Source organism: Lepidochelys kempii, chromosome 2, assembly GCF_965140265.1.
Source record: "Lepidochelys kempii isolate rLepKem1 chromosome 2, rLepKem1.hap2, whole genome shotgun sequence".
NCBI classification, from domain to species: Eukaryota; Metazoa; Chordata; order Testudines; family Cheloniidae; genus Lepidochelys; species Lepidochelys kempii.
In genome coordinates this window covers 56,001,763-56,017,098 of record NC_133257.1, presented here as the reverse complement: position 1 = coordinate 56,017,098, position 15,336 = coordinate 56,001,763, and the positions used below count along the sequence as shown (strand labels likewise).

At 38.0% G+C, this 15,336-nt stretch overlaps 1 protein-coding gene across 2 annotated transcripts in view; it reads left to right on the top strand.

Annotated features, from left to right (window-relative positions):
• HNF4G (hepatocyte nuclear factor 4 gamma) overlaps positions 1-15,336 on the top strand; it is an 87,157-nt gene that overhangs the window by 61,409 nt on the left and 10,412 nt on the right. The window contains exons 1-4 of one of the 2 annotated variants that reach the window (XM_073330770.1): positions 2,769-2,953; positions 5,221-5,392; positions 8,312-8,406; positions 12,804-12,910. In XM_073330770.1, coding sequence (XP_073186871.1) covers positions 2,836-2,953; positions 5,221-5,392; positions 8,312-8,406; positions 12,804-12,910 — 492 coding nt within the window. In that variant the 5' untranslated portion in view covers positions 2,769-2,835. Of the gene's footprint in view, positions 1-2,768; positions 2,954-5,220; positions 5,393-8,311; positions 8,407-12,803; positions 12,911-15,336 lie in introns of those variants that run through there. The other variant, XM_073330768.1, reaches the window with a different exon arrangement.

Here is a 15,336-nt window from a genome sequence, read left to right as displayed (position 1 = left end):
TGAGTTTTTGGCTAGCTGTTCTTCAAACTCCTTTTTGGCTTTTCTTATTACATTTTTACACTTAATTTGGCAGTGTTTATGCTCCTTTCTATTTACCTCATTAGGATTTGACTTCCACTTTTTAAAAGATGCCTTTTTATCTCTCACTGCTTCTTTTACATGGTTGTTAAGTCACAGTGGGTCTTTTTTTAGTTCTTTTACTGTGTTTTTTAATTTGGGGTATACGTTTAAGTTGAGCCTCTATTATGGTGTCTTTGAAAAGTGTCCAAGCAGCTTGCAGGGATTTCACTCTAGTCACTGTACCTTTTAATTTCTGTTTAACTAACCTCCTCATTTTTGCATAGTTCTCCTTTCTGAAATTAAATGCCACAGTGTTGGACTGTTGGGGTGTTCTTCCCACCACAGGAATGTTAAATGTTATTATATTATGGTCACTATTTCCAAGCGGTCCTGTTATAGTTACCTCTTGGACCAGATCCTGCTCTCCACTCAGGACTAGATTGAGAGTTGCTTCTCCCCTTGTGGGTTCCTGTACCAGCTGCTCCAAGAAGCAGTCATTTAAAGTATCGAGAAATTTTGTCTCTGCATTTCATCCTGAGGTGACATGTATCCAGTCAATATGGGGATAATTGAAATCCCCCACTATTATTGAGTTTTTTATTTTGATAGCCTCTCTAATCTCCCTTAGCATTTCATCATCACTATCACTGTCCTGGTCAGGTGGTCGATAATAGATCCCTACTGTTATATTCTTATTAGAGCATGGAATTACTATCCATAGAGATTCAATGAAACATGTGGATTCATTTAAGATTTTTATTTCATTTGATTCTGCATTTTCTTTCACATATAGTGCCACTCCCCTCCCCCCACCCCGCATGACTTGTTGTTGTAATTAAAGGGGCTTTTAAAGGAATTGTTTGATGGCTATTTTTGCAAGAACAGCCACCTCCAAATAGCTTTTCATTTTTATTATACTGTGAATGGTAGATCTTACTGCTGGAGTGTCTCTGGCATCAGGTAGTGCTGTTGCAGGAAACTTCACCTCTTGTACCCCAAGTAGCCATTTCCATGGCCCTGTTGGCCTGTGTGTGTTTGAGTTTTCCATGGCTTCATCCTCTGTCCAGGTCACCTAAGGTTCAATCCTCTGCCAGGATAACAAAAAGTCCATCTGAAATTCCAAATAAACATCTAAAGAAATTATTCTTCTGCCCATCTTGGGCCACGCTGAAGTTATCTGCTTCTTGGTCCCCACTTCTGGTCCCTGTAGAGTGTTCCCCTATGTTGGTTTTTCCCAGCAGGGTTTTCCCTCTACAGTAGAACCTTAGAGTTATGAACACTTTGGGAATGGGTTCGTAACCCTGAAATATTTGTAACTCTGAACAAAGCATTATGGTTGTTCTTTCAAAAGTTTACAACTGGACATTGACTTAAGACAGCTTTGAAACTTTATTATGCAGAAGAAAAATGCTGCTTTTAACCATCTTAATTTAAATGAAACAAGCACAGAAACAGTTTCTTGACCTTGTCAAATCTTTTTTTTAAACTTTACCTTTTTTTAGTAGTTTACATTTAACACAGCACTGTACTGCATTCACTTTTTTTTTGGTCTCTGCTGCCTGATTGAATACTTCCAATTCAGGATGAGGTGTGTGGTTGACCAGTTAGTTCATAACTCTGGTGTTCATATCCCTGGGGTTCTATTGTACTTCCCGTGTTAGGGACTCTGGCAGCTTTCCTCAGGGACCGTCCTTGTTCCTTATAGGCCCTTTTTTAGAGCCCTCTGCCATAGGAGCCTGACCTGCTCTCTGTGGGTCTCATCAAACCTGACTTCCCCAATCCTTTCCCAGAAGGGAACTCCCCTTGCTCCTCTTTTCTGGGTCTCCTCTCTTAGACTGAGTTCCCAATTTTGTTTAAGAAGTGCTCTCCCTGATTTCCCATAGCTGGGTCACCATTATAATTAGGTTTCCATCACACTCAGCAGCGGATAATTCTTTGATCACAGGCTACACTGAGCTTGACTTGCCTTAGAGGGCCAACCTGTGATAGATAGTATATAACCAGTCATTGAATGTAGCTAATTAAACACCTGCTAGTTAGTTTTACAGTTCTCTGCTGGAAATCTTTAATGTAACTGTATTGTACAAAGAGTGGGTTTTCATAATTAACTCCTGGGATCTTCATAAATGTATGGAATCCTGCAAAACAGCATTTAAGAGCAGCATGTGTATGGACCAAATTCTGCTGCCCTCCTTCCTCACTGCAAAACCTGCATACAGTGGCTTTACATCGGGGTTGAGGAGAAGGAATCTTCCCTTTAACATAGTGGCTTGGTGTAGCACTCTATGCAGCCAGTTCACTACCACTTGTGCAGGACATTGGTTTTGAGAGCAATTGGGAATGCGAGTATGAAGTCTTTCTACTCTGTGGTTCTGCATGTGTTTAAGGCCTTCCATGCTCACAGAGACTGTGTAGCAGGGATCCAGGGACTGGGCAGCATTTGGCACTATGTTGTTAAAATGAGCAGAATCAGCTGCTGGACAACCTTTTTAGTTTCCTTCAGAATTCAAGCCAATATGACTTCTGATAAGACTTGTCTATGGAACATTCTAAGATTATCACAAGAATTGCTTTGGTGTGCCATAAAAGAAAAAAGATATAGGCAGAATATGACATGCAGAAGCAGTTTTACAGCTCCTCCCATCGCTGCACATAAGTGGCACCGTTTACAGTTAACTTTGGATTATCAATCACTGATTGCCAGCAAAACAGAGTAGATCTCATCATACCGCATTTGTACTCTTGAGTAGCTTTCTTTTACTGTTTTCCCATTCAATGATGAGGCTGTCGGAACCAGTATTGGACATGGACATGGCAAACTACAGTGAAGTCTTAGATCCAACTTATACTACTTTGGAGTTTGAAACTATGCAGATTCTGTATAATGGCAATGGTGAGTTCTCATCTGCTCAGTGATGCAAAATCAAGCTGTGGGTTAATGGGAAAAAGTAAAACTGAGTAATGCTGTAAGGTGCTAGTTAAGTGTTTTATGAATAGAGCATTTGGGCAGGGGGGGTTATGGCAAGAAATCTGCTCTTTTACACTTCATCACTAAATCTAAGTTAATAAAATAACTTTTTTATGTTAAAGAAAATATAATACCAGTTATGTGTAAGAAAGTAAGTGAACTCCACTGTCATCAGTCAATTAATCAAAGGAAGAAAAGAGTGCTTTCAGCAGTTGTTTTATTTACTGTAAAACAAATGAATAACTAGTATTGACAGTTTGGGCATGAAGGTAGATTTTGTACATAACATTTAAAATGACAGAACAAAATTATCCAGAGGTTTGGGAAATTTTACTGATTATGGAGAAAATGATCTCCTTGCTCTTGCTGCCTAGTTTCTAATTGATTGGCTCATATTTTATTTGTATAATGTAATCCAGTCTTTCCAAATTATATATATGTGAACCAGAGAGAGTTTGTAATCACATTGACTTCTACAGGCTAATGTTTAGCTGGGAGAGGCGTTCGGTATTTGATGAGTGTAACATTTTAACTTAGGTTAGAATTGTTTATGATATGGGTTGTTATGCTATGGGTTTTTGTGACATTCAATTCATAAAAATATTGCCTCAACATGTAGCATGCTGTATTTAACTTTACCATAACTGAATATTCTACCACAGACATAAAGGAAATTTTAGTCTTTGTTTTAATTTCAAGGAATTACTTTAAAGTTTAGAACTGAAATTCATTAAGGATAAAGAAAGTATATTTAGCACTAGCTCAACAATTATTTTTATCTACTCTCAACCTGTAGACCCATTGCTGCTGTCTGTAGTTTGTTTTTTAAAAGGCAGAGCAAATATTTCAGCATTTGTGGAAAAGTTCATTTGTACTTGTATTTTGTTCCATATAACTGAAAAGTGTTCATTCTGCATATCTCACAATATAGAGCTTAAGTGGGCCTGTATAGGTGTGTCTTGAAACATTTGTTTCGATTTCTGATGCTTCGATTTCAATTTCTTTACAGCCAGAATAGTGAACAGAAATGTAGATTTAATTATTGATTCTGCCTAGAAGAAGAAAAAATAACATTTGTCATGAAAGAAAAATTTCCTCTTCTTAAGTGATTCTGAGGCTTTAAACATTCGTTATTTGAGCTTTAGACGGTTTCTCCACTTATTTGGTTTAAGAAAGGGGATTTCCTTGGTAATTAGTTATTTTTGCTTAAAATAACTCTTACGGATCTGTTAAAGGTATACACACACACATATATACACAGGGAAAGGGAAGTTAGGCAAGAGAAGTTTATATTGGTAATGCAGATGGTTGAATTATTAAGTGAAAATGATGAGTTGGCAACTTTTAATTCATATATTTATTAAATGTAATCTTATTCTGGTTGCAATTCATTTATGAGCTTATCTTAAGTAACTGTAAGAATCAGTCTACAAGGATGGTCTTACGGTTAATGCACTGATGGGGACTCAGGAGATCTGATTTCAATTTGCAGCTCTGCTATGTATTTCCTCTGTGAACTTGAGCAAGTATCTTAATCAGAGCTGGTCAGAGAAGCTTCACCAGAACCACAAAATTGAGTTGATTTCACCAGAATTTTATTTCAGATGAAAGCCACCGGGAGCGGTGGGGGGGAAATAACACTACGCCAACCCTCTTCACTAATTTTTTCATAAAATTTAATTCAGAACTTTTTAAAAAATACCTATGCCAATAATAACTGAGATTCTTTTCAGGAAAGCAATGATAATAGCCAACTATTGCTATGTCATGTGAACTAATTTATGGATGTTTTACCAGCTGACCGAAAAATGTTGTTTTGTACCAACGTCCCTCTTAATGATTTCTGTTAGCAAGGATGTTTAAATAGTTACACACAAATAGAAAGTTAGGTATTTCATGTACACTTTAACTTTCAAACCACATCTTTGAATCTGCAATAGTTTGGACAAAAAGTATTTCTTGTTATGAGCATCATACATTCTGATAACCAGATGTGATGGGTTTGAAAGGATTCATTAGAATAACAACCAGATGTAATTAGACATGCTGTCTTTGTATGATCTCTAAACGGAAAATGCTAATTAAAAGAGAAAAGGCCAGTTAAATCTCCATGTGAGTGTAAATTAGTCATGGTGGTGTGTTTGTTGAAGGTTTTAACCATAACTACATATGTTGTTCTTGTTCCTCATCAGACAGTTCTTCAGCAGAACCACTCAACATGAACACTGCAGACAATGGAGTCAGTGGACTTTGTGCAATATGTGGCGATAGAGCAACTGGCAAACATTATGGCGCCTCCAGTTGTGATGGGTGCAAGGGCTTCTTTAGACGCAGCATACGGAAGAGTCATGTTTATACCTGCAGGTATTTGAAATGTTCAGCTTGAAGAACTTAATTCATGAAGCTGGTGGCAAATCACTTTCGGATGTAATTTATACAGTGGATATTTTCTTTCTTTTTCAAACAGAATAAACAACACAGTGGACAAAACGTATGATTGTTGGTTTGTTAACATAATTGGAAAAAAATCACTTTCCTACAAATCACTGAAAAGAATTGTCTACACCCAACACCCCCCCCCCAAACATAATAAATTAAAAATTAATGTTTACCTGTCTCTCATGAGGGAAGTCATACTCATTGCTACGAAACTCTTTGGTACATTTAAATGATGTGTAGGTGTTATACCAATAAAATAAAAACCAGCAGGATCTTATTAAAGGGGAAAAGGCAAAATGCCACATTTATTGTGAATACAGAAAGGATCATAGTAAGCAGTTAGTTATAGCTATAACATTCCATTCAATTTCATATTTATTCACACATTCATTCATACACGCACACATACACAGAGGTTCTGCAAGGTTGTTATCATCGTTACCAGCCTTAGAGTTGCTCATGCCAAGGCACTGGCCTGGTGGCCTGGACATGAGGAGGGAGCAGGGCCTTGTCAGATGCTCATCTGATGCTCCTGGAACTTGGTTTGCAGAATCAGACCCCAAATTTCTCACTTCCTAGAGTCCATTTTTATAGGAATTTCGTCCTATGCCAGTCTATGGGAATTGCTTCATCATGCTGTTGCTGAGTCAATCAGCAGATGGCACATTCCTGACAGCTCTGTGCTGCCAGATGTTCTCTTGTTCGTTGGTTCTCCCATCTTTGAGGCTGTTGGGTGGATTCCAGTCTGCCCTCTGGGGGTCCTCTGGTTATTTCCACTTGACGCCTTCTTCAGCCGATGGACACTGGATTCTTAGGCTGGCACCTCCCTGATCATTCAGTTATTATCCACACCAAGCATCCATCCACATATATCCTCTATCTCTATTTTAATCACAATTGTTAACAAAGCAAGATGAATACAACAAAAGCGCGGGGAGTCTCTGGGTGCTATTTATGTTGTTACAGAGTATTGTTTTGAGTCTTTCTCTCTGTGTGAGAAGTTGTTGTTACAAAGAATTGCTTTGAGAATAGACTCTGTCTTAGAATGTACTAACACAATTAACAGCTTGCAAGTTTCACACAGAGAGGGAGAGAAACAGCACCAAAAACCAAGAGACCTCTTAATTAGTAATACCCTGGAATTTAAACTATGGGGAATCAAACTTATTTGTGATTTTAATACAGAACTTCTTTAATATGATCCAACATAGGAAAAACAATAAAAATAAATATTACAAGTATTTAATAAGCATCTAGATAATCACATTTAAGATAGTATCTTTTAGAACGACCTACCTTGATTCTCCACTAGAGACAGGTTTTATCATGATTACTTTTTGCTATTGATTGTTTCAGGTACCAGCACCAGGTGAAATACACCAGGACAGATCCTCAGGTGGATGACATTGGGATAGATCTGTTAAAGTCATTAGTGCTAGATTAATTTACACCAGCTAAGGAACTGGCTCGCCATTTTTTGTATGTGAACATATCGAGAATTTCCTAAAAAAAAAAAATGTTTTGCTGGGTTTTTGATAAGCAAAATTTTGGAGATTTCTCACTAAACATTTGTTTTTCTATGATGAAAGAGAGTTTCTAAAAAGTGCTTAAGACCCATAAACCCTGATCTGAAGAACATACAAGAGATAACTTATCTGTAAGGAGAAAAGGAGTACTTGTGGCACCTTAGAGACTAACCAATTTATTTGAGCATAAGCTTTCGTGAGCTACAGCTCACTTCATTGGATGCATCCAATGAAGTGAGCTGTAGCTCACGAAAGCTTATGCTCAAATAAATTGGTTAGTCTCTAAGGTGCCACAAGTACTCCTTTTCTTTTTGCGAATACCGACTAACACGGCTGTTACTCTGAAACTTATCTGTAAGGAGCTTTGTGCTGTAAGGAGCTTTGTGGTGTTCTACTGTTCTTCTAATCACACTGTACCTTTCCTTTGTGGTGTGCCATAATGTATACAGACTAATAGGGAGACCTCCTCTGACCTTTACTTGGGCGGTCATCTGCACAGTACTTAGTTGAACTACACCTTCCAGCAGTCCTGGACTTTTGAAATTCTGGGACCAAAAATTTCTGTGTCCATTTGCAATGACAGCAGCTTGGTTCTTGTTCTGCAAATATTGCTTTCCAAAATTATTTTGTCCTGTCCTGAGGACCATCAGACTTTAATATATATATATATATATATATATATATATATATATGCTTCCAGGTCCCTCATTGACTTTATGCTCCCCGTTTTAGTCATAGTTCCCCACTGTTATTTTTAAAGGGCTGCCAGATCTTTATTATTGACTGCCCTCTGGCACTTTTCTTTTCTTTTCTTTTCTTTTCTTTTCTTTTCTTTTCTTTTCTTTTCTTTTCTTTTCTTTTCTTTCTTTATCCTTAACAAGGCTGCCTAGAACCCCTCTCCAGGTTATAGAGATCTCTGCTACTCATGCTATCATTTGGTTTAAGCCCTTTTTATCAACGTCTTGTGTCCTAAGGCTTCTGGCATAAATTATGTTTGTTTGTTTTTTATTTAAACCAAATATTGACATTAAAAACTATTTTTCATACAAAATATTAGCTGTGATGATGAAAAGACTAATGATATCTTGCCCATTAGAAGTTAGTCTTGCCAGATGTACAGATGGAAAACATTTTTCAAGGCTGAATTAAAGATAAAGATCAGTGAAGGCTGATAGTTGGAGACATTGTTTTGACAGGCCACATTAATTGTTGTCCTGCTTGCTAATCAGGACTGTGCTTTATTATTAATATTTATTTTATTATTATTATTTATAAATATTTATTATTTAATATATTTACCCTTTCTTATATCTGATAGATTCAACCGACAGTGTATTGTTGACAAGGACAAGAGGAATCAATGCAGATACTGTCGTTTAAAAAAGTGTTTTCGAGCAGGAATGAAAAAAGAAGGTAATAGATTGATTTATTACTTAACGTACAAAGAAAAATAAATACTTAATCTGAATGAGTGTTAAAACTTAGTATAAAACTAAAAGAATGTCACATTAGAATAACTCAATGAATAGGTAACTCGAGTGCCTTCACAAAGGAAGAGTGATTTTACTATTATATACTTCATTTAATTTTTGAAGTTCGTTAAGTTTTGAAGTTATAGTATTTTGTGCCTATAACAAATTAACAGATTCAGAATTGAGTTTGCAGCTTGAATATATCTTTGTAGTATGTGAATCCTAACTTCAAGTCCCAACACTTCAAACATTGTGAAAATCTGAAATCAGACCTAAGTTTGGAATCCATAAATTTAGGAATGTTCAGATTTGGAGTTTTGGTTCTACTCGTTTATAAAGATATGAAATTTGTGTCTAGGGTTTTGGTTGGTGACTACCTCTAGTAATAATTTTCAGTGTCAATCTGTTAACTCTTTAATTTAATTTAAAACTTGGAGGTGCATAAATCAGAAAAAGGTGTGTGGGGTGTGTGTGTGTGTGTAGTTCTCTGGTTATTAAGGTGACAACAATTTTTTGCAGTTATTAAAGACACACTTCGGCTATTCAATGAGAGATAAAATTATATACATTAAAAGTTCATGATATCTGTTTATCCAAGATACCAAATATGCTCTAACAACAGATGGCTAAACTACACAGACTTTTTTTTTTTTCAAAATAGACCTGTTTAAATTTGTGAAATGTTGGTGAAATTCAAGCAATTTACTGACTGCAAAAAATGTTGCTGCCCAGATTTTCACATTTCAAAGTTGGTTGCTTGTTATTGCTCACACAAGTTAAGTGATACTGATTATGGGCTCTGAGTCTACCCCATGTGGTCAAGGGGATTGACAGAAGCTCTTTGTGACTCCTTTTCTCAGATGGGGTGGCTGCAGTTTCTGTGCTTTTACTGAGGCAGTCAGATAATAAAGTTCTGGCAGCAGCAGCAGCGAGTAATTCAAGGCTACTCTCCTATGTAGTGGGAGTGTGGGATTGTCCCTTACAGACCATCAAGGAACTGATGGGGTACAGTGACCCTATGGGGCAGTTTCCAAGCTGGAGAGGTGAACGGTCCTTCTATCAAAGTGGGGTGCCATGGGAGAGTCTATCTCAGGCCTCGTTGGGGAGGGATCATTGTGTGAGGACAAAAGAGTATATGGCTTGGTTGGCATCCTGTCTATGTTCAAATAAGCAGCTAAAAATGGAGCCTTTTGTGGTTCCCATATTACTAGACTTATGTTTATTGTTTTACAACTTGTTCTGGCATGTTATCCATGTTTGGCATCCATCATAAGGCCAGTTTACAGCACGACTCTGTAACTTTACTGTAGTGAAGTGGGTTTACAGTGTGCTTCTGCAAGTACCTTATTAGGATAAGAATGGTTTATTGTGTAGTCTTATATGTTGTTTGGCTTTGCTAATGGCAAACATTTTTGTAGGAGAGGATTAAATGTATTTTCTTCTTGCAGTCACATAGTGAAATTCTGCTCTTATTTAGACTTGTAAATCTAAAATAACTCCATTAAGTCTCTGGAGTTGCTCTGCATTTACACTGGTATAATGGTGCAGAACTTGGCCTCTAGCATTCAGACCATTAAAATCCATAGTGATTTGAATACACTGCAGGATCCTTGTAAGAAAAATGTTGAATCATCTGTTGTGGCCCTCAACATTTTGCAAAAGTCAGAATTTCAAGGACACTCAAACCTTATAAAATGAATAGATAAAAAATGTGCATAACTTTTTTTTACCAATTTTACACCATTTTTCCTATAAAACATATTGTCCTGGTTCTCCACTACATCTGAGCTATGCTGATTCAGAGCTGCCCAACTGCAGCATAAATCAGAATTGGAGGGATCCTATTCTAAATGACACTGTGTGTGCTGATGGTATATGGTCCCGCACATCATGGGAGGATTGAACAGAACAGAGATCAGTTTAGTCACATCCCCAGCCTGCCTTCAACATGTCACCTTCCCCTCATTATGACAGAGGTGGGAAAAATCAGCTGATGGAGGCTATGCCAGTCCTACACCATTAAAGATTTCCCTTACAGAGAGTGAATTTTCTGTTGGGAATCTCCATCCTGCTTAAGGATGCTTTAGCCTAAGTAAGCAAAGAACTCTATTGGACTGGTGAATCCAGTCCATTGAATCCTGTACATATGCAGTACAAAGGTATTTCCTTTTGATTCTGTAAGTGGCCCTGTCACCCCGTGACTGGCCCCTGTAAGAGGAGATGGGGTCAGTCATACTTGTGCTATAATTAATTTGCTGCTTCCCAGCCTGGGGGGGCAGGACAGGACAGCCAGGTGATACTTTAATGGACACCTGGGCCTTATAAAAGGACAAAGAGAGATCCATTACGGTGTTAGTACCACAGGGAGTGTGAAGGCTCTTGTGGAAGGTCCTTACCCAGCGTCTGCAGGAGACTGGGTACTGCAGGGGAACCAGCCTTGGGGGCTGGTGAGTGCTATATAGCGGAGTGGGGAAAGATTCAAAAGTAGCTTAGGCCTGGTCTACACTGGGGGGGATCGATCTAAGATACGCTACTTCAGCTATGAGAATAGCGTAGCTGAAGTCGACATAGCTTAGATCGAATTAAAATCACTTACTTCGCGTCCTCGCGGCGCGGGATCTACGGCCGCCGCTCCCCCGTTGACTCTGCTTCCGCCTCTAGCCCTGGTGGAGTTCCAGAGTCAACAGCAGAGCGATCGGGGATTGATTTATCGCATCTACACTAGGCACGATAAATCGATCCCCGATAGATCGATCACTACCCGCCAATCCGGCGGGTAGTGTAGACGTGGCCTTAGAAAGGGGCTGAAAAGAGGGCCCAAAGGGCAGGCTGAAGTGAAGCCCTGGAGGGCAGAGAAACCATTTTGGTTTGTTTAGGACTTTTTCGTTCGCACTTTTGCTACCATTGAAGGGGTTATATTTATTTGTGACTTGGGTGAAGAGGTAACTCCAACACAGACTAGTGTGGGGACGCTGAGGAGACCCATCTTGGGGAAGGAAACCGAGGCAGGGAGTACTGGCAATTCGATGCTCAGCCAGCAGATGGTATGCCAACATTTAACTTTAGTATTTGACCATCAGTGTCTTGCTTCTTCTGGTCGCATGTAATGTTGACATTATTTTAATTAATTTTGTATTTAGTACCCTACTTTTTGAGCTACTAAATGAATGGGCATTTTGTTTCTCCACTTTAAAAAAAAAACACACATCATATTTCATCTCTACATGAACATATAACACTTAGTGTTTAACACTGCAAGACATTTCTTATTATGACTTAATAAGAGGCACATCAGTAAATGTCCTTGGCAAAAAAGCTAGTGTATCTCTGGAATAAAGTGTGTTCATTCATCATAGAAACTAAAGGATATTGTGCAGTGTAGCGAAAGAATATTTTACTGAAGCCTTTCATGCTACAACTGAACCAATGTAACGCAGAATCCTCCCCCTCAAAATAATAAACACATGATTGGAAATAAAACTGGTACTCTTAAAAGATGATGAGACTCCTAGTGCAATAAAGAAAGATGTTGATTAACACAATGCTTGTTTTCTCCTTGGCCTAACCTTGGATACGATTGAGATTTTAAGAAATCTGATTGATAGTTTTATTTATTCTCTTCTTTCCTGAATTAAAAAGTAAGCCTTTTTACTTAATAAGCCCTGTCTGTGCTCATTAAGGTTCCTTATCCAAAGCCCTTTATACCACCTTTCCTGGGCCTCATGAGACACAACCCACCTGCTTGGAATATTTTTGCTTAGTTAATGTTCTATAAACTGGCAGGAATTAACGTCTCTAAGGAGGAGCCCAATATTGCAGGCTCAAAATTACCTTACAAATGGATTAAGTTCATTATTCACTCTTGTTTCAGTGTTTCTCACAGGAAAGCATGAACAGAGGTATCAGAATTTCTGTGACTCAGACATTCTGTCAGTGATTGTTCTGTACACCCCTTGACCTAACTCAACAGGACTGGGATTTCTATATCATTAGGCTTCATTAATTAAGGATGGAAGAGAGGCCAGCCAATCAAATTACAGAGTATTGTTGAGTTCAAAGTAGAAAGTATGCAAATCTACTGTAATAAAGCCGATCATAAAAATGCTGTGTCTAACAACAATTAGAAATGAATAATTTTTAGTGACAAACAATATTATATGAATAAGAAATGTACAAGATTTCTTGTCACTCTTTCTCATGACTCTCTCAGAGCTGAAACTTCAAGGTCCTCTTTGGATGTCATACCTTGTGATTCATATAGTTATATAACAGCCCTCTGAAATTATGTTCAACCGCACTGCCTACAAGCAAATAAATGACATGATTATTCTTTTCTAGCTGTACAAAATGAACGGGACAGGATAAGCACAAGAAGGAGCACATTTGATGGCAGCAACATCCCCTCTATTAACACATTGTCACAAGCTGAGGCTCTTTCTCGGCAGGTACAGTGATCTACATGAAGTTATTTAACACCCTTTTAGATTATTTCATAGTTAAATATTCCCTATTTCTCATTATATAAAGCATAATTATTGAGAATACCAATGTTCTATCTGCTTCCAAAAATGAAATCCAGCTGCTTCTTCCTAATGTAAGACTCAATAATAAAGAACATACATCTATTTCTGATGGCGAAGCCAGTAAAGAAGGTCACTTAAGAAAATTCATCTTGTGTTAGGTACAATATGTCCCAGTTTTCTTCCTTAATATTGCTTTATGATCCCCTTACTTTCAAATTAAGTACTTCTCAAGCAGTTAGTGGCATCTGTCTGGTCCTTGAGGCTGGATTTTCAATGGAGCTTAGCAGAGATAAATGTCTGACATCCAGTAAATGTCAATGGGTGCCTAACTCCCTTAGTTAGGCTCCTTTTAAAATCACAACTTTAATGTTTGGATTTTATAAACCGTATTAAGGTTAACAAAAGGGGTCCAAATGCTGAACCTATTCACATCCTGGTTTTGAACTCTCTTTGTCTGGTTTGAACTACATTTTCCTCTGATTTCTTTTTTATCTAATCAGTTGTTAAGTAGAACAGTATCTGCTGCTTTCCTGTAACTCAAATAAATCATAATAATTGATTTCACACTCCCTTACCTCTTTATAACTTACTCGGAGGGCAACTGCTGCCATCTTTACTTCATGATTTCATGCTGACTGTTTTATACTGAGTGATACATCCCCAAAAGTTTTGTAATCTTGTCCTTTGTCAGAAGCTTTCATATGATGGAACTGTCTCTAAGAAATACCCATAAGCTGTAAAATTTCTTGGATCCTTCTTTGTTCCTTACTTAAATAAAATAATTCAATTAGCCACTTAATATTGCTAGGCTGGTACGAATGGGCGACCTGGTACTTTGGTACTACATCTGACTCTAGTAGTCAATGAAAAAGCCTCTTCAAAGGTATTTGAATTTCCCTTATTATATTTTAGAATGTTAGGCTTTAGGTAACTTTTAGCCAGGTCTGGTGATTTGTTGTTTATCTATTGTACAAATTAATTCATATTTCATATTTCAAACTCATGTTTACAAACAAATAAACTAATATTTCACCTCGGGCTCATGCTCAGAAGCCACAGTGATGGACACCTTAAAAATACATAGGCAAACAAACAAGTAAACAAAGATAAATATTTAAGGATAATGCCTTCTCCTTCTCTGGTAGATGCTAAGATGAATAATTACAGACAGGCCAGAAGGAAGTATGTTAACAACCCCAAACTCAAGGAAAAGTTCTCATCTTTATCTAACCCATACTTCGTGGCTTCTCCTTTCTCCATAATGTCCTAAATAAAAGCCCTAAATCCAAATACCCTTCACTTTGGAAAGTTTGGGTCCAAATTTCCATAGCATCTAGAGGTCCCAAGAAGAATCAGCTCCATAGTGTGCTAAGCACATTTGAAGACACAGTCCTGCCCCAAAGAGCTAAAAAGTGAAACACATAAGGTGTGACAATAAAGTGCCAGATAGCATCATGTGACCCTCAGTCAAACATGTGGCAAATTTAATATGGGCTTCAGAGAGAGATTTGAAGGAGAAGAGAGTAGGATAACAGGTCGGTTCAGGGAGAGTTTTCACATGTAAGAAGCAATGAGGAAGGGACAAAGATGTTTTAATCCTTCTCCTTTTAACTTTAGTGATTCCATTATTTATACAATAAATGATTCCAGGAGGAGCAGAGAAGAGCATGGTCCCCTTTGCCCCAATCCTGTAAGAGCTCCTCTGCCCCAAATCTGCAGGGTTAAAGCTACACCATTGTGGAAGGGCCAGGTAGGAGTGAGACTCAGTAGCATCTGCCTTCCCTCTAACTATCAGGGACACAGTACCACAAGATAATTCTCACCCTGTCAGCATGATTTTCCCTACTTACCCTTCCATGCTGTATGCTAAAAGAGAGGGAGGGTGGGACAGTGGACAATGGAGAGAGGGAAGGTCATGGTAGCATAGCCAGGAGCTGTGAAACCTCTGGGAGCGCAAAGATTCATATACTTTAAGGCCATAAGTAACCACTGTGATCATCTGATCTGACTTCCAGCATAACACAGGTCTTAGAACTTGACCCAGTAATTTCTGCAGCAAGCCCATAACTTCTCTTTGAGCTATAGCATATGATTTAGACAGACATCCAGTCTTGATTTAAAGATGTAGAGTGATGGAGAATGTACTATGTACTATGTCCCTAAATAAATTATTTTGACTATTAATTATCCTCACTTAAAAATCTGCAGTTTATTTCTAGTCTGAATTTCTAGTCTAGCTTCAGCATCCAACCATTGGGTCTTGCTAATGCCTTTTCCTGCTAGATTAAAGAGCCATCTTCTGCTGGAAGTCTCTTCCCCATTTACCTGTTTGGAGACCATTATCAAAA